At 42.0% G+C, this 18,219-nt stretch overlaps 3 protein-coding genes across 8 annotated transcripts in view; 1 reads left to right on the forward strand and 2 right to left on the reverse strand.

Moving 5' to 3' along the window:
• Positions 1 to 6,430, forward strand: part of arfgef1 (ADP-ribosylation factor guanine nucleotide-exchange factor 1 (brefeldin A-inhibited)) — a 56,149-nt gene extending 49,719 nt beyond the window's left edge. For 3 of the 4 annotated variants that reach the window (XM_086151267.1, XM_086151269.1, XM_086151270.1), the window contains 8 exons: positions 713 to 851; positions 1,010 to 1,082; positions 1,235 to 1,394; positions 1,498 to 1,637; positions 1,747 to 1,918; positions 2,582 to 2,720; positions 4,748 to 4,865; positions 5,038 to 6,430. In XM_086151267.1, coding sequence (XP_086007393.1) covers positions 713 to 851; positions 1,010 to 1,082; positions 1,235 to 1,394; positions 1,498 to 1,637; positions 1,747 to 1,918; positions 2,582 to 2,720; positions 4,748 to 4,865; positions 5,038 to 5,247 — 1,151 coding nt within the window. In that variant the 3' untranslated portion in view covers positions 5,248 to 6,430. The remainder of the gene's footprint in view (positions 1 to 712; positions 852 to 1,009; positions 1,083 to 1,234; positions 1,395 to 1,497; positions 1,638 to 1,746; positions 1,919 to 2,581; positions 2,721 to 4,747; positions 4,866 to 5,037) is intronic. The other variant, XM_086151268.1, reaches the window with a different exon arrangement.
• Positions 6,431 to 6,580: 150 nt separating this feature from the next.
• cspp1a (centrosome and spindle pole associated protein 1a) lies at positions 6,581 to 14,917 on the reverse strand. Of its 3 annotated transcripts, XM_086150375.1 has the most exons (24): positions 14,836 to 14,917; positions 14,598 to 14,694; positions 14,456 to 14,513; positions 14,030 to 14,343; positions 13,821 to 13,945; positions 13,108 to 13,177; positions 12,799 to 12,916; positions 12,405 to 12,552; positions 12,170 to 12,295; positions 11,982 to 12,052; positions 11,743 to 11,886; positions 11,601 to 11,666; positions 11,306 to 11,449; positions 11,069 to 11,218; positions 10,549 to 10,635; positions 10,398 to 10,458; positions 10,145 to 10,274; positions 9,186 to 9,325; positions 8,268 to 8,405; positions 8,129 to 8,175; positions 7,946 to 8,009; positions 7,467 to 7,531; positions 7,206 to 7,356; positions 6,581 to 7,012 (listed from the first exon to the last, which is right to left on the reverse strand). In XM_086150375.1, the coding sequence occupies exons 1-24, from the start codon at positions 14,900 to 14,902 to the stop codon at positions 6,792 to 6,794; spliced, it is 2,802 nt and encodes a 933-aa protein (XP_086006501.1). In that variant the 5' UTR covers positions 14,903 to 14,917; the 3' UTR covers positions 6,581 to 6,791. The 3 variants fall into 3 exon arrangements, with proteins under 3 accessions (XP_086006501.1, XP_086006498.1, XP_086006497.1); XM_086150372.1 differs by having other exon boundaries at positions 6,581 to 6,985; positions 10,398 to 10,635; XM_086150371.1 differs by having other exon boundaries at positions 10,398 to 10,635.
• A 472-nt stretch (positions 14,918 to 15,389) lies between these two features.
• LOC147232022 (uncharacterized) lies at positions 15,390 to 18,065 on the reverse strand. Its single transcript, XM_086150376.1, has 7 exons — positions 17,973 to 18,065; positions 17,519 to 17,593; positions 17,315 to 17,412; positions 17,099 to 17,179; positions 16,138 to 16,236; positions 15,675 to 16,021; positions 15,390 to 15,569 (listed from the first exon to the last, which is right to left on the reverse strand). Exons 2-7 carry the CDS (start codon positions 17,565 to 17,567, stop codon positions 15,488 to 15,490), a joined length of 756 nt encoding a protein of 251 aa, XP_086006502.1. The 5' UTR covers positions 17,568 to 17,593; positions 17,973 to 18,065; the 3' UTR covers positions 15,390 to 15,487.
• Between the last annotated feature and the right edge of the window lie 154 nt (positions 18,066 to 18,219).

Genomic DNA, 18,219 nt, shown 5'->3' on the forward strand with positions numbered 1-18,219 from the left:
TATATATATATATATATATATATATATATATATATATATACACACACACACACACACGCGCGTATGTATGTATATATGGTTTTGCGTGTGTGTATCACTTTGAGTCATATTAGGGTGGAATTACACAATTATGCCACTGAATCAAATTACTTTCCAAGGCTTTTTTTTCCCTCCCCTCGGGGGCTTGATTCTTATCTACTAATTTTAAAAGCGTAGAGGGAAGAACACCACCGGTTCACCGTGACCATTGTAACAAGAGATGCTGTGTTTATAATGCAATTATTACCATTTGGTATTATATTGAATGAATAAATAGAGGTGGGGACAAGTCTTAATTTTATTTATTTATTCATTCAATCATTCATTCATTCATTCATTATAAACACTTTCTTTTTGAGGCCGGCGGCCTGTGGATACGTGTAAGCAGTGATTAAGAATTAAATCAGATTTTGTTCATGGGGTACAGTAACCTGGTCTTCAGTATCCATGAGGTTTTTGGCTGCAGCCTAAACTTCACCGTTGTCCATCCACCGAGGTGTGTTATCGATAAAGGCTGCTGGCTTCGTAAACAACCAGACGTTAAGCAAACAACTGAACTGTGATTTTAGCCATGTGGGGGATTTTATGAGGAAGAAAAGTCAGCATCCTCAGCAGATGTCATTTTAATTTTAATTTTTCATCCATCCCCCCCGCCCCCTTGCCGTGTCCTCAGACAACGAGCAGCTCGCCCGCTCGGGTACCAACTGTCTGGAGAACGTGGTCATCCTGAATGGGGAGAAGTTTTCCCTGGAGACCTGGGACAAAACATGCAACTGCATGTTGGACATCTTCAAGACGACCATCCCGCACGCGTAAGTCGATGCAGAAACGACATCTCGGGGGCCGCCTTAATGTATATATTTTTTTTTGTTATTTACAAAAAAATACAATTCCATACCACTATGGAATTTATCATTCCATAGTTGCATGAATTCAGTCCTCTGTATTAATGCTTTGTCCTGTATGTCAGGCTTTTAACATGGAGACCAGCTGGAGGAGATGGAGAACACATGACAACACAGAGTCTGTCAGACAAACAGCTGGTGAGGCTACTGCACCCACATTCTCATCATGTGGGGGAGAATTTTTATTTGTATTTACCAAGTCTGCCCAGTGCAGCCTGTTAGATCTCCGTTAATCCCCGAGAAACTTCGTGATGTCAAATACTTAAACTGCTGATTCACTTTGGTCTCAGGACACTATTTCCCAGAAGTCAGCCGATGTCCTGCTCCGCTCCGAAGACCAGAACTCCATCGGCAGCGCCGAAAGGATCGCCTCGGAGAGCCGGCGGCAGAGCCAGCACACTCCGGCCTCAGGTATGAGCGAGGACACCTCCAGGAGCAGAACCCCGACCAGTAAGTCTGCGAGGCGAGACTCGGGGGAGGGGCAGCTGGGAGGGAGGGCGGGGGGCGTCTCTCGCCCGGGCAAAGTTCTGATCGATTCCCGTGTGTTCCACAGAGATACAGGAGCAGCGATTATTCTCGGCACTGCTGATTAAGTGTGTCGTTCAGCTGGAGCTGATCCAGACTATTGATAACATCGTCTTTTTTCCCGCCACCAGTAAGAAGGAGGATGCTGAGAACTTTGCTGCAGCACAGGTAGAAACAGCTGAGAACACCAGCGCCAACCGGCGACCCAAATTCCATCCGCTGCCATGCGATTCTAGACAGTTGATTATCCCCCTCTCCTCTCTCTCTCTCTCGGAAGCGGGATGCTCAGTACGCAGCAGAAATCCCCGTGGAGACGCAGGATCAGGGCATGTATCGCTACCTGACCTCTGAACAGCTCTTCAAGCTGCTGGACTGCTTGCTGGAGTCGCACCGCTTCGCCAAGGCATTTAACTCCAATAACGAGCAGAGGACCTTACTGTGGAAAGCAGGTGGGGTCTCACACACACACACACACACACACACACACACACACACACATGCAAGCGCACACACACACCCTGCTGAAGGTTATACTCAATTTTCACTGCACATGCTGCTTTGCCTGTCAGGTAAACAAGTAGACACATGGATGTATTTGGAAATTCTGTTTTGTATTTATTTTCTTTTTTCATTAATTTAATTCAATTTTGTTTCGTACATGTTCAATCATTTCACTTATTGTTCTTATTTTATTGTTTATTTTAAAAGTGTATATGTCTGTATGGTGTCCCTGAGTGCAGAGTAATTATTTTTTTTATTAACTTTAATCTGTTCAGTTATTTTTGATCATTTACAAATTCACCATTCTCTTTTTCACGAAATATATACGTATACACACCGACCCCATTTTTGCACAGTTTCAAAACATTTAGTTATATTGTATACCTGATTCAAAAAAAATAAATAAATGAAATAAAAGTAAAAAATTAAAAACTCACCAACAAACAAATTTGACAATACATTACAGTCCCATATTAAACCACTCCTCTTCATTCTTATATTTATTTAAAACAAAATTTTGGATACTGATTGAAACTGTTTTTACTTTGCTTTAATTCATCTGTAAGACTGCTCCATAATTTAAACCATGAATCCGCTTGCATGTGTCGAAGGTTTCAAAGGAAAGTCCAAGCCCAACCTGCTGAAGCAGGAGACGGGCAGCCTGGCATGCGGCCTGCGTATCCTCTTCCGGATGTACACAGACGAAAACCGGCGGGACGCTTGGGAGGAGGTCCAGAGACGACTGCTCAAGTAAGAAACACAACTCATCTTTTGTGCAGTTTTACAATCACGCTGCCCAGCAGTGTGCAGTGCTTTTAAACGCAGAAGTGGCTCTGTTGTAAACGCTTCTCGGGCAGGACGAACCTTCTTTCCTATCGCGGCCGTCCCGGGAACCGCCTGCGTGTCTTGTCAGCACACTTGTAAAGACTGCAGAAATTGATCGCGGCCGGACGAGTAAATATTTAATGAATCTCCCATCAGCGAAAACACCGCTTGAACAACAGCTGTCGTAAATGTACAATGTATTCAGAGACTGACGAGGGGTTCTCTTGTTTTCAGAATGTTTTTTTATTAAAATTAAAAAGGGATGTTTTTGGAGGCCCACGTTTAGAGTATAAAACGTAACCCTGTAATTTCTTGGAATGACCTGACACAATCCAGTGCCCGATTAAAACTGTTTAATGGATTCATTTGCTGAAATACTCTTCCTCTGGGGAGACTAGCGTACAAACTATTTCAGTACCAGTTCATTCTTTGAACGATCCTCTCCTGTCCAATCTCTTGTGTTTTCTTCGATGTTAAATGGTTGGGTTGAGTCCAGTTTGGGTTTTTCTCCTTTTTTCCCTTTATAAGGAGAAGGATGGTGGAAAAACACAAGCCCGCCTGAATTCACTATTAGCATCGTGTGTATGTGTGTGTGTGTGTGTGTGTCTGTCTGTCTGTCTGTCTGTCTGTGTACCAGTATATACACATATATGTGTATATGTATATATGTATATTTGTATAAATATATAGGCACACATACACACATTAATATTTATATATATATTTGTGTGTGTATGTGTCTATGTACATGAATGTGTGTGTATATCGTAAATATGTATGTATATCTATATGCACACATGAATAAATAGGTGTGTGTGTCCGTGTGCGTGTGTGACAATGAGCACTTGAAGTAATGCTCAAAATATATATTAAACAATAACATTCTTTAAATTCATGTGAAGTAGATATAATAACTTGTCAGTATTGATAACCAATAAATGGAGCATTATTTAGCACTTGAACATGCCAAGCTACTACTGCAGCACTCTCACGAAGTACTAGACTAACCAATGAATCCATTAAACAATCCCACGCCTCTCACTGTCATTCATGTCCAGTCACCAGGCACACAATCAGCACCGCTATCAATCATATTGATAGCAAGGAAGCCATCTCCAGTCAGTTACTCAGGATGAAGAGCTGCACTGTATGCACATAAGCCTGGCACTTCTGAAAGCATCTGCCACAGAGATGCAAAGGAAATCAACACAATCGCATCTGGTTTTTCGCTCAGGGCCTCGTCTTTATCTGCCGCCCCTTCCTCTCCCTCCCACCGCCTTATTGATGATTATATCAGGACGGAGCAGATTCATTATCTGCCTCCTCTACTCGTAGTCATTACTGATTAGAGGAGGAGGAGGGAAGGTAGTCCCAGGATTTGAGAAAGGCTCAGTAATCCCGATACATATGTGACGTTGTGTTTGCAGTTCACACATACACACACACATATCTTCTTGAGCGTGATTTACACGGCCTTCCATCGGTGCAGGTCACGAAATGCACATTTGATGAGAGCGGGATGCAGATCAGATAAAGGGGGGGGTCAAGACAGATCTGAGAGAGGGGATGAGGAATGGGTTGAATGGTTTACAGGTGGCAGAGTCGGTCTGCTTTTGTTTCTGCGCTATTTCTATTTGTAACCTCAAAGAAATATATAATTTCCTTTTTAATAATCACGATAATGCATTTTGTTAAAGGCACCTTACTTGACTCTGAAGGACACACTAAAGGACACCGTTCAGACATATTCATATCTACAAATATAGAATTAAAAAATCCAATAAAATAAAAACAATAAAGGTGAAAAAGTGGTCAAAAAATAAATATAGAGTTTTATTAGCTGTCAGGATTAAAAAAAATAAGATTAAAAAAAAAACAATTCTTTTAAGCTTGACTTTCTTTGATAAATTCTCAACTGTGTAAAATGTATGTTTTTTTTTGTCTCGTTCCAGTGTATGCAGTGAAGCTGTAGCATATTTCTTGGCTTTGACCGCAGAGAGTCACAGAGAGGCGTGGACCAACCTGCTGCTCCTCTTCCTCACGAAAGTGCTCAAAATCAGCGATGAGAGGGTAAGTGTTTTAAGACTGGACTCGCACCAGGAAATACAGGTCGGGATAACTCAGCCGAAAGCTTTGTCGATACTCGCTTAGAGCGGAAAAATGATTTAAGATGTGACAATTTACCCGCCGCTGCACTAAAACACTCTTTTCCGTCTTGTCCCACTCTGACACTCACGTTCAGTTCAAGGCTCACGCATCCAGGTACTACCCCCTGCTGTGTGAGATCATGCAGTTTGACCTCATACCGGAGCTCAGGGCCGTGCTCAGAAAGTTCTATCTGCGCATCGGCCTCGTTTTTCACATTGCACAGCCGCCCGCGTCCGGGCCCGACCCCCAGCTGGGGAGCGTTGAACAAGAGGCGGCCGCAGACATGGAAGAGGAGGCCCAGTGATGGCGCTGTGGGGAAAAAGCCCGGGAACGCAGAGCGCCGACACACATCTGTGTGATCACAATGCAGCTCTGGTGTTGCCTCAGGTTGCTCCACGTGGTTTCTGCTCCATATTTGACGTCAATGGCTGGTCAAAAACGCTCACACCCGCCCACACCCTTAACCCCCACTCCCACCCTGGCACCACACAGCCACGCCGAGGTGGAGTACTTGATATCATGAAGAAACCAGTCTTGTACAAGGTGTAGCGATTCTTCTACTGGATAAAAACTACTGATTCTAAAAAAAGAAAACAAACAAAAAAAAAAAAAAACAAAAGGCAGTTACACATATCTCCGATCTGCTCAGAAGGAATATATTTCAAAAAAAATGTGCTTCTTACTGTATATTTTAGAAAAGAGCGGTTTCAGTAACATGCAAAGACGTATTCAGTAACTATGAAATGTGACTTTTGTCACGCATTGATAATAATAATGATCCTTCTCTCTGCACCCCAGTTGGCTAACATTAGTATTGATAGCCACTTGGATTAATCTAGTTGTACAGATATGCCGCCATGTAATATAATAACACTAGATTTCATTTATTTTTCTTTGTTTGTTTTCTCTCTCTGCTGCACTTGATCTTTTTTTTTTTTTATTTCATTTTAATGCACTGGAGTTTTTACTTTTCTGATAATTTATTTGGCTGTAACATCTCCTGCGCATTGTCCTATACAGTATGATTTGTAATTGAAAAAGACCATGGAAAGTGAAGGGTTAAATTATTCCATTTTATATGTTGTTAGGTTTTTAAAGGAGCCAGATGTTAACTTGGCATCTGAAACTGGAAGACAAGATAGCAACCCGATGCTAGCTGCTTTTGAGTCACTCGTCTGTTTTTCATGTTTGAGTTTAGTTTTCACTTTTGTGTACAAAATCAAAATTTAATAATATATTTAATTTTTGTTTTTTTTCTTTTTCTTTGGTTTGGGGAAAGTACTATGTATAGAGAGAATGACAAACGTTAGCTGTGCTTTATGTATGAATGGGAGGCATTCCTGCTCATGGATGTAGAAAACAAAATGTATATGATACAGCAATGTAAAGTTTTCTATGTTGCAAAAAAGATTATGTACAACTTTCTGTACTATACATCATCTGGCATTCTAATCAGGTTCTAGGTCAATAAAGTTTTTGAACTTGGTTGATTTGAAATGTTGAATTTTTTTTTTTGGTTGCAGCCTCTAGTTCCTTACATAAATAAAAAGTCTGGATGCAACTACATAAATAAGTTTTATTATGAAATCCATTTTCCAGTGTCCATACAGTATTATGTTACAGAAATAACCAAACGGTTGTAGATGTGGCTCATTTACATTTATCTTTTGATTTAGTAATCTTGATCAAACTACTAATGGCCAAGATAAGAGGTCAAAAGATGCACAATCAAAATATGTCATCACAGACTGATTCAACAATCACCAGCAAATAAAAAGGAAAATTGGAAAAAAAAAAAAACCCTACTCATTCAGTGCAGTTCTGTCAGTTGGGGCCAGCTAATAGAAGCTAAGTGACGCAGTGTGTCTTCCAGGGTGGGGCGTCTCTCCCACTTCTTGGCTCCTCTCTACAGCTACAGCATTTTGCAGCATCCGAAGTGCCAGGCCGCAGCCAGGCCTCCGTAGCAACCGTCTCCGCGGAGACACACCTCTCAAGCGCAGAATGCAGAGACGTGTCATCCACTTCATCGTCTGACTGCCCCTCTGTTGGTACAGTGGCATACATCACACCTTTCATTGTGTAGGAGAGGAAAGGATCAGCATCTGGTACATCCTTGCTTTTGACAAATTATCTTTTTTTTTAATTTGTTGATGACAAAGCTATGTGACAATTATCGAGGAGACTCAGAGTAAGCTGGTTGAATTAAAACATCTTCTACAGACATTGATCCTCTTTTATGATTCCTGGCTTGAATTGTCCAACCTGATCTGCACTTTGAGTCTCCGGTACAGGTGTCACGTCTTGCGAGGGGCCACTGGCTGCGGATCATATGCCCGGAATCGCCGCCAGGACTGGCCCGAAGATGCAGACACTTGGATGGCTGATCATCATCATCCAAGGAAACTGCTTCGTCCTATATCAAGTAAAAATGGATCAGAGTATGTATCGTAAATCAGGTGTGAATGATGTTAAATCTGTAAGTGTGAAAGGTCGATCTGGTGTTCTATGAGTAGCCGGTATCACCTGGCCGGGCTGAGGACTTTCCTGCTGATCAGCCGCCTCTGCAGAGGGTTCACCACTATACACATCTGCAGTCCAAGGGTCATTTATCAGAACACACAAGACTTTTCCATAAAGGTGAGATGTTCAGTCCCTCCAGAAAGGCTTTTGATAAAACACAGTGAGACCGAATACAGCGAGGTTTTGCTGTCCAGCTTCAATTCCTCAACTGCCCACTTTCCTCACTTTCCTAAATGCAATGAGCTAGCATCACCCTGCAGCTATAGCTCCATCACAGAGGCATGAGCTGGCATCTGACACAATTAGCCCGGAAGGAGATGAAGATTGAAATTAGCCTAGCGTCCAAACTGACGTGATATACCGTGAGGGTTATACAGTACATGGCAGGCCTCCCAAGGTTTGTGTTTGTGCTTTTGTTTTTTTTTTCCCTCGACGTAAAAGGAACAGATCTCTCGATAAATTGTCTCTCCTGCTCGCCTTACCAATGAACATAGTTTCCGACGGCAATACGGAGCGTCTATGGACGTTGTACGCTGGTGTGTTACTCTGTTACAAAACATAAACACAGGAAGTCCCATTTTAAAAAAAAGAAAAAAAAACCCTTCTGAGAAGCCAACCATTATTTAATCATCCTGCCTGTCAGACAGGAAATGCATAATTGTAACCTGATGGCCACTTGGAGGATGATTGATTGATTGCTGGTCCAAACAGTCTGCGGAGGAAGACAAAGCTGTGATTAAAAGGAGCCACGCTGTTTGAGGATTGTGTGTGTGTGTGTGTGTGTGTGTGGAACTATATTCCCACCCTGCTCTCCCTCTCTCTTCATGAGCCTGAGCTTGCGCTTTTGTTGTCGAAGGAGAGCTTGTTGTTGGATTTCCAGACTCCGGGAGCCAGTGGTAGGGTCAGGGAAGGTGTGAGCAGACTCCTCACAAGACGCTGGATCTGATAAGCACAGAGGAAGGTGAGAGCCCAGTTTTAGGCTCGGTTTCAGGTTGTATTCCATAGGCGGTACAATGGGAATTAGATTTAGCTATGCAATATGTTTATATGACAGTGGAGTGGAGTGCTTCTTGCTGCATTTCCTCATGGTGACTCAGCAGCTCCTCGCATTGCCACGCCTGAAACACCACGTCCTCTTTTAAGTTTGACAGACCAGAACTGATCTGATGCAGCTTTCAGACATACAGCTAGTACAAGACCATAACTTAGGTGTTTGATCGTGAGGCATTCTGTTCAGGCAGCTGCATCAGCTCAGTCTGGGATCCCACCCAAAATAATTTCCTTGATGCCTTGCCTGACAATTTAATGCCTCCAAACTGACTGTCACTGATGGACACCTCCCACGACCGCATAAAATCAACGTTTCAGTGTGACTGCAGCGGCAAAGGAAATGTTGCGTATCATCTGGTTGCAGCAGCACCACCAAGATCCCCCTTTCCTGCATCCACACCACAACAAGTTGGGAGTTTAATTTTACCTCACAATACAGAACTAAAATAAGAAATGTTTGTATCTAATGTTCTATCCCAACACTGCTGGGTATATTAAAGTATGACTACAATTACTACAATTTAATATTATAATCACGATATCATAAGGCTTATGAGGGTGCTATAAACACTTGTATGTATATATATATATATATATATATATATATATATATATATATGCACATATATATAATATTTAATCTGATAGTTCAAAACAGTGGATCTCTATTACCTCTGTATTTGAGATGGTTAAACTCCCTGATGTTTTGCATGTGAACATCTGCAGCAGCAGGATAGGGACCCCTGTCCAACGCCTCAACAGCATGTTTGTTGTCCGACTGAAAAACCTCTCCCTGGGATTTTCGCATCGGCCTTGGAGATGGGAAAAGACACTTTCAGTGAAGCAATCTCATAACATCCAGATAGCTTCTTGCGATTGTGCCAATATCTCACAGATTTAAATGATTTCCAGTTGTGCAGTGTGACAAAAGTATCCGCTTTTATGTGTGATGAATGTGTATGAATGTGTGTTATCTGTGCATCTTGAGCCTTCAATCGATTTAGAAGGTTAAAAATGTGAGTTTTATCTTTATTAAGCGGCTTAGATTTCAATCAAATGGGAGCCGTGAACCTGGCACTACAGCAAAGACATTTCTCCAATAATCTCCAGGAAAATAACTCTGAAACACAGCCAGCTTATTTTGCATTCCAATCTTGATTTCAAATCATGTATCTCGAAAGTACGGTGCAGCAAGTTTAACAGCCATGTGCTACTCATATGTCCCTCAACAAGATCCATCAGCCCTGGAGCCAATTCTGGTGGCATCACAAGGTGAAGGCAGACGAAAAGACAATTGGCTTTGGGGGATCATTGTGATATTACTTGTTTAATGAGGCACCAGAATAAATCAGACCAAACCTAAGGAGACCAATTTGACACAGGTCACTTCAATTTCATTTCATTCAAAGCCCTCACCCCAAAAAATGGCCTGCTTGGAGGCAACATGTTTGATATCAAAAAGAATTGTTATGTGTCTTAATCCCACTGTGCCTGGGATCAATTGGACCTGAAGGGGGAAATAACTTAAAATACCTTGGCTGAACTGTTCAAGGTCTGGCCAGGAGGTAAATTATCAAATCTTTGACTGAGCACACTCCGCCCCCCTACATTCAGGTGTGTGACTGTAATACCTGCTGGGGGTGGCAGAGTGTGTTAGCTGCTGTTCCTGCTGTCCCAGCTGAGCCGCCAGTTTTCTCTGCTCTTTCCTCAGGAACATACGGAGAGCGTCTGACAGCTTGCCGATCACTTCCTGTTGACTCTCTTTAGCATGTAAAGCGTGAGCAGAGAAAAGGAGCCAAATGGTTCAGCGAGATGTTTCATGAGGCCTTGCATCACACTTGTTCAGACGGTTTTGCAGAAAAAGACAGTTCTGGATGATCTTACCTTGCGGCCGGTGTGTTACCTTTGGGGCTGCGCAGGAGGGAGGTGACGACACACTATGCTCCTGTTGAAGAAGTGGCGGATGTTTTAACGTTTTCATGTTTACACCATAACGGCCGGAATTAAAACCGTGAACGTTACCAAGCAAACCCACAGTCCTGGAGGACCCTTGGCTCAAATCGGAGGTCAGCGTGTTTCTCGACCTCCTCTGCAAAGTTGGGATGGCGGAAGATGGTGCTTTCTGCAAGTCAGCAAGAAACAAACACTTGACTTTATAAGAAAATATTGGTAAAATTAATTAGAGTTGTTGTTGTCAACATGCTGTTGTGAAATTGTTTTGGGGGTTTAGCGGCTGAATTTTTTAGTACTTTGTTTATACACTGTAATTTAGTCTATTCACAATTACTTTCAACTTGTTGTGTCCTGCCTTTATCTTTCTCTCTTTGACATCCTCTTTGAGTCCTTGCTTGTTTCTTTGTTTTTGTGGCTTTTTGTTATCTTTAATTAAATGAATGAACCGATGTTTTGTTTGGAATGCTTTCTTGCCGTCATGTTGTCCCTCTCAGTATTGCATCTTTTGACATTGTACCGTAAAATGTGAAATGACAAGGAAGTAGAATCTAATCTGATCCAATGTTGATCCTGACTCTGCCTTCAGTCTCAGACAACTGTACCTCATTCTCTGTCAGTGTCTGACTCTCCTCTGTTGCCCTGCCCTTCTCTGCTAATTTCCTTCGCACATCCTGTTTCTTCAACACCCTCTCCATCCTTTCTTGGCAAGGTGTTTTGACCTCACTGCTGCGGCTCTGGCCTTGCTGCGGATGCTGCAGGAGAAGTACACTTGTTCAAAGATGTGCGGAGGACCTCGTATTGGGAAAAATGACATCTTAGCTCTTTACTGAGCTCCTTACCCTGATCTTCTTTTGCTGCCTTTGCTCTTCCTCATATTCCTGCTGCATGCGGAGCCTCTGCTCTGCCAGCCTCTTCTCCTCTTTCTCCTCCTGGATTCTTAAGCGCTCCCTCTCCTGCGCTTGCTTTTGCCTGTTTTCCTCCAGCTATACATAAAGATATCACTTGAGCTATATACAGTAGCACAATCTATATAGCTCATATAGCTATATAGCTTGTCCCACATTCAGAATTAAATTAAAACATCTTCAAAGTGCTGATAACGAGTATTTTATAGATCTTATGTTTCTCCCTCACCCTCTTTTTCTCCTCTATACGATGTGTTTTGTCCTCTTGGATCCAACTTTGGTTTTCCAGCCGATGCTAGGCAACAAAGAGAGATTCAGAGGGGTCTGGTACAAGGAGAATTCCTCACTGCCGAGACCAGTGAGCACCTCACCTCAATCCATTTTTGCTTCCTTTGCTCCTCCTCGTATTCTCGCTGCATCCGAACCCTCTGCTCTGCCAGCCTCCTCTCCTCTTTCTCCTCCTCAATTCTAATGCGTTCTCGCTCCTCCGCCTGCTTTCTTCGGTTTTCCTCAATCTGCAAGTAAAGATGAATTGTCTTAAGCTTTCGAGGATCCTGAAAACACAAAAAAGTGTTTTTTTCCCTTGAAAGGATGTAATTCAAAAACAAACCTGTTGTTTCAGGGCTTCTTTATAACTGTCTTGTAGGTGCCGCTTCTGCAGATTTGGTGTGTCGCTTATCCCTGCAAGGATGCACGAGAACAAGTAGGACAGTGACGTTTCTATTTGTATAAATATATATATAGTATATGCATCCATATGTTTAATGTACTTTATGAAAGTAGCCAAGCCAGCTCTACCTATTATTTGCTTGGAGTAATAAGAAGGTCCATCCTTTGTCACATAGCTTTGAGTCTGTCTAACATTGCTTGTTACAGGGTTTCTGTACGACTCCTCATTGATCCTGTGCATTTGATTCAAGTCACCTGCAGACATGAACACATTTATCATTGCACAGAGTCTTCATCTGTCCATTTATCCCCAAACTTTGGTAAACCAACTACTAATAATGATAGAACATTGAAGACAGCTTACTCAGGAGGTTGCCCTGTTGGTCTTTGATTGGTGCACCCCCTCCGCTCCTCCCCCAGGGGTTGTACACCATCATCTCTTGCTTGATTTTCGCATCATAACACACTTTCTCTTCTTTCTCTCTTCTTTTGAACTCCCGCCTTTCTTTGATCTAAAAACAAGACATAGACTTTTTTTTTTGTTCTGTCTTCTGATCTTCTGAGCCCTGATGCTCGTCGTCATCTAGGGTTCCTCTGGCATGAGCAGGGAGGAATCAGTCTATCACAGCATTCACTTGCCTCTTAGAAGGCCAGGGTTTGACTCACTGCACCTGCTCAGTGTTTGAAGAGTCCACTGACTGGGTGCAGAAACCTCCTGTACCCCAAAACGCTCCACTCTTTGACAATCGCTCCCATACCTGCTGTCTGAGTTCTTCTTGGTAGCTCACTGCCATCTCTTTCCTCTGCTTTGCCATGTCTGCAAGGTGTGCAAGCTCCCCAACTGCCAGGGAAGTTGCTGTATGATGATTACTCACTCTACAAGCAGACAGACAATATGAGATTTGATGCAGGGGGATGTTACAAGAGGCACCAATAGTAATGGCCCTGATCTGGAAGAGAAACTCTAAAGTCAAATGTAGTATACATCGATTGGTTTTCAGTTCAAAGAATAGTGTGATTTACTGTTACACCCGGTTTAAGTCCCCTATGAAAGGATAGACACTGACCCTCTGTGTTGACCGGTCTTGAGAGAGGATGGTTGTTGAGACGGACTTTGAAAGGTTCCATGTAAAACATCTGTTTATGAAGAGGCACAAGATTGAAAAGCAATAAATACGCACACACCCCAATTCTTTAATTGTATATGCAATGCTATATGACATGGTGTCACTGTCAGCCAGCTGAAAACAAGATTTGAAGTTCAGACTCAAACAGACATTTGGCAGGGATAACAAAAAAAAAGAGTAAAAATAAATGTAAGTAAATGGAACAGCTGGTTGAGGAGAGATCCATCTGGGATCAGCTGAACAAATGTCCAATATCTCTTACAATAAAATCAGTGCTGCTGTTTAAGAAGATTAATTAATCTCTTTTTCAATTTCATCTCAAGGCCATTGATATGGTGATAAAACAGTTTCCTACAGAGAGGTTTGGAGTTCATTCAAAGCCATTTTAATTACAGTCACAAGGACGATTATATAGCATCCCAGTGCACTACCAATATTTACACTTTAATTACTGATGACATCTTCCAAAGGAAAGTGTAGTGTCGTATTTTATCTGTGGTGTGGTCTAAATTTTCAGTTGTTATCAGGCATGAAGATTACACAGATCCCCCATTTTTTCACTGTAATACATTGCAAGTGTGCTTTTAAGGAAAGGAAAAAATAAGTGATGAAAAACAATGATTAAAATACGTTATGAAAATCTGATACTATACTCTGATTGTAGATAAGATGAGGGTCGAGTGGATTTCTGCTTCCATAGTAGAAATATGCTTCATCATATGGAGTTTTATTTGTCGCACTAAACACGGGAGGTTTAAGCTGAGGAACACCAGCCACTCTGGTAAGGCAAATTCATAGACAGCAATGAATTAAGAGTTGAATCATTGTTTGTGTGCAAAAACCCAAAGCAACCCAGAATTACCTCGTCATGGCCACCTCTCCTACCATACGTGAGACATTGCTTTGATTGTCTGCACTGAATGTGAGCGGATCCTGTGCACCTCCAGTCATTGTCTTCCCTGCTATCAAAGCTGCACTGTTTTCTGAGCTTGGTGATGGAAATACCACCTGAGACCTGCCTGGGGAATTTCTTGGGTTCTCTAGAGGTTTATCCGCCTGAAATGATGGACTCTGGTACTTTCCTATAGCCCCAACCTCCATTCCAGCTTTGGGAACATCCCATCTCCAGCTCTCGTAATTCTGATTCAAAGCGCCAAATAGGTTGATACGATCAGGCTAAAAGAAACGTGCGATATTAAAGAGAGACAGTACAAGAAATCATGTGACAAATATTCAAATATTAGCAAAATTCCCATGTTTGCCCAGTTTTTAAATGGCAAAGATTTACCTCTTTCTCTGGGTCAATAGCTCCAGTAGCAGCAACTGTCAGCCCAAGCTCCTTCTCCCTTCAACACATCATCCAAGCATTTCCTGTCTTAGTGTCTCATGGGCTGATAATAAAGTGTGTATATTAACCAATTAGCACCCACCTCATCTTGTTTCGGTGCTCAGTGGCAATTTGTTTCAGCAGCTCCTGCTTATATTGTTCTTTCCTCTTATGAGAGACAGTCTGCTCCTCTATTGCTCCTGCATCACAACAAAGCACCAAAACCACACGGAGTCTGGCCCATGTGTTGCTGAAATTGGCCCAAACTGATAATTTCTGTCAAAAAGCATAATCCTCCATGTGTGTAGATATGCACATCATGCAGTAAGGAAGGTATTTACCAATCAGGAGCCCAGTAGTAAACACGACTTCGTCCTTGCTGGTTGCAGCAATTGCAGCCATCCTCATTCTGTTTGCATCTTGTGGGCTGCTGAAGGCACAGCGGGAGTCAGAATCTTTGCCAAAGCAAGCCCATTATTTTAAAACATATAAAAGCAGCAGTTCAAAAATCAGTTGCTCCGTGAGCTTAAGCACACCCTGTTTCACAGTTTGCCTGCAGAGCTTTATTATCACAGATGGGAAATGAAGTCTCAATCTCTAACCGATGCAGCTCCTCTGATAGAACTAATTGTGAGTCTGGTGACGGGCCAAGGCACACACTCTATCACTGCCACACAAATTAACAGTTGACAGAACGTAACCCTGAGCCAATAAAAGGCATAACACAGAAACAACATAATGCAAGTTTGTAAAAGGAGTGCTGGAAAGGAATAAATGAGTGTGCCGACAATCTTAAATGACAGCTGTGAGTTACAGACCATTACACTATTCAATCACTGAGCTTTATTATTCAGACAAAAATATATGTGACTTTTGGAATAGTCTAACAGGCCATAAATCAAAAATTTAAGATCTACAATTATGCTGATTAAATATTAAAAGCCTGTTACTGTGTGAACCATTAGACCAGGTGGCACATTGGATCAGGCTTTCTTACTCTGCCCACCTCGTCTTGTCAGGGTTGTTCAGGCCTTGAACACTAGGGGCCTCTGCTTCCTTCATGTACTGACCATCCCTGTCATAGACGTAGAGGATATAGATGAATATATTGCAATGACCAGGCTTGTCTGTTGTGGAAAATAGGGTGTCACAAAATAGCACTGAAGAATAAAAGCTACACCTGTCAGCTCTTCGGTCCCCTGAGCCCTTCTCTTTATACCGTGGTTCCGGAGTGTGTCTGTCTTGCCACCTCCTGCGTCTGAACTCCAGTTTTTCCTCTGTGTCGGTGTCAAGCTCCTCCTCAGAGCTAAAAAGCTCCTCTGGTCGATAAACCAGCCTGTCCCCCCGTCTGAGATGCCCCTGATGACCCCTAGTCCTTCTGATTTTTCTATAATCAGCTGCCTCAGTCAGAGTGGCAGCGTCTCTTCTGGACGCAGGGCGCCTGTTCTGAGGGCTCTGAGTCTGTGTATTGCTGTTGTGGTGGCTGAGGAAGGCTGGCGGAGGAGCGGAAGAAGAGCTGCACATAGCCTGTCCAGACCAGAAAAAAATTAGCTCTGTTAGTAAGTTACAGCAAATACAAAAGGACTATTTAATGACTAACTCAAAAAACATAGCGGTTATGATATTCTGATTACTCTCCCTACTTTGTAGGTGATTGGCTTTCCTCCTTTTGACCATTGGTTTTGAGCTTGCTCACGGAGAAAGAGATTGTACTCTTTATTTCTTTCGTCTCTCAGTTTTTCCTGTGAAAGGAACAATTTGAGTCAACAAGCTTGTCATATCAGTCAGCTAGGAAAATGGCTCCCCCATTAAAAGTGTTTTTGACTTTTACTAAATCATGAAAATATAATTTGTTACCCTCTTTAATTGTTCTTTATACCAACCACAAAATGAAAAATGTGAGTTTTTCAAGTATGTAAGATAAATGTAACAAAGCAAGCTGCTGATTGAAGCAGCTACTTAAATTATGATTTTTTTTTGTTCCTAATCAACGATTTTGCATCAGAAATATGTGGGAGGGTTCTTGAGTCCCAAGTGACATGTTCTATTTTTGCTAAAGGATTGAGAGACTGAACTCCCCTGACTCTAAAAATCAAAAGCCTCCTGTCTTTATCACCGGGCAGCATAATTGGGCTATATCATAGATTCAGTTACATTGTGATTTAAGATAAAATTGCATTTTTGTAATCAAAAGCTTGGACAAATCAGAGGTGTGGAATCCCCTCAGGGGCTCGAATCTCGAATCTCTGGCAGCAAAGGCTGAGTGGTTGATGCCTTTTCCTTGCCACAAGGTTGCTATTTTTCGAAACTATTATCACAGCTTCTTAAATTTGTAAAATCTGCCAAGTCCACCGGCACGTCAGATATAACAGATATAAATAGTTGCTGTGAGACACAAAGCCCAGAGCAATCAACAGTTAATTTCAGCATGAGCTAAAACACTGCAATATTGAACCTACAGTAGTGCTGTGAGCAAGTCATGGCATGCCAAGAAAAAGGTTCCAGCATGATGATCACAGCTTTATCTGCTTCCTGTCATGGTCAAGGACACATTTCTTGCAGGTACATTCTGTTTTGCACCCACTCAGGCACACGCAGACACACCTTAACTGTTATCCTCTCATCAAATACTAGAGAGAGATTCTGAGGATTTGGAGCAGGTTCCGGAGGTTTCGTGTTCTTTCTCTGAAGGAGGAATACAAGAACAGACAGCAGACTGAGTCAGCAAATGGAGACAACTTTGTGAGATAGGAATACTTTTAACTAAGCAGGACAACAGAATATGTTTAGCTGATTCGTTATTTCAAACCATAATCAGACCGTTGCAATATAATGTTTGTAGTCCTGTTGAAGCTCCTGCTGTAGCCTCTGCTTCCTCCGCTCATAGTCTGTCCCCAGGAGTACTCCTAAGCCCAAGCCTATGAAATATACAATAAATAACCATAGACGGTATTAAATAACACTATAACAAATAATTCTGAGTCCTCTATGGGGGGAATTTCCAAGCCACAACCTGCACAGTACCTCTGTCTGAATTAGGGGGGAGTCCATGTGCTGCCGATGTAGGCGGCATTTCCACTGTGGTGTTTATGTAACTTGCTATGAAAAATAAATAAATATTCATTGTGGTTTACATACACTACAGTATATACAATATATATATATATATACACACACACACACAATATATATATTTATGTGTGTGTGTGTGTGTGTGTGTGTGTGTGCGTGTGTAAGACAATTATTAAAGCATTACATTCAAACAACTGATTTGCAAAAAAACGAGGCTACCCTTGAAAGCTATGAAAAATAATATAAACATTAATCTTAATTAAAGTATTTGATTTGCATTAAATGTGCACTTTTTATTCACAGTTGATCAGTGCTTTTAACATATTATTTTTGCAATTAAATACATAAGTTTCCGAGCTCCTTACAAGTGATTTTGAGTGTTAACGCTTCACATACCTCGACCTACCTGCAGTGACGGGCTTCACCCCTCAGTATTGCTCCATCGCAGGGTCTTTTTCCTTCGTCTTCAAAAAAGTCCCACACTTTTCTTTAACCAGACACATTAATTTCTTTCAGCGACGTCCCAGGCAACAATAAAATTACATTTTTCACGATTGGGCTATTTGCCCTCCCAGGGTGAAACCTGGCAAATTCTCCCAGCTAGGCGCAAAGCATCGTTCCGTTGCTATGGGCGACAGTGACACAAAAGATCC

Source organism: Fistularia commersonii, chromosome 8, assembly GCF_037954325.1.
Source record: "Fistularia commersonii isolate RoL2024-O1a breed Wild chromosome 8, RoL_Fcom_v1.0, whole genome shotgun sequence".
Lineage (NCBI taxonomy): Eukaryota > Metazoa > Chordata > Actinopteri > Syngnathiformes > Fistulariidae > Fistularia > Fistularia commersonii.

Excerpts from the sequence above, each read along its gene's own strand:
- cspp1a (XM_086150371.1), bottom strand. The coding sequence starts at position 14,902 with ATGAGGATGGCTGCAATTGCTGCAACCAGCAAGGACGAAGTCGTGTTT. Across the intron at positions 11,667-11,742 it reads GGAAGCAAAAATGGATTGAG|CATCGGCTGGAAAACCAAAG; the intron begins GTGAGGTGCTCA and ends TTTGTTGCCTAG. Across the intron at positions 7,532-7,945 it reads GTCGGAAACTATGTTCATTG|ATGTGTATAGTGGTGAACCC; the intron begins GTAAGGCGAGCA and ends CTTGGACTGCAG.
- LOC147232022 (XM_086150376.1), bottom strand. The coding sequence starts at position 17,567 with ATGCCGCCTACATCGGCAGCACATGGACTCCCCCCTAATTCAGACAGA. Across the intron at positions 17,413-17,518 it reads CCCCCCTAATTCAGACAGAG|GCTTGGGCTTAGGAGTACTC; the intron begins GTACTGTGCAGG and ends TATATTTCATAG. Across the intron at positions 16,022-16,137 it reads GAAAGCCAATCACCTACAAA|GCTATGTGCAGCTCTTCTTC; the intron begins GTAGGGAGAGTA and ends TGGTCTGGACAG.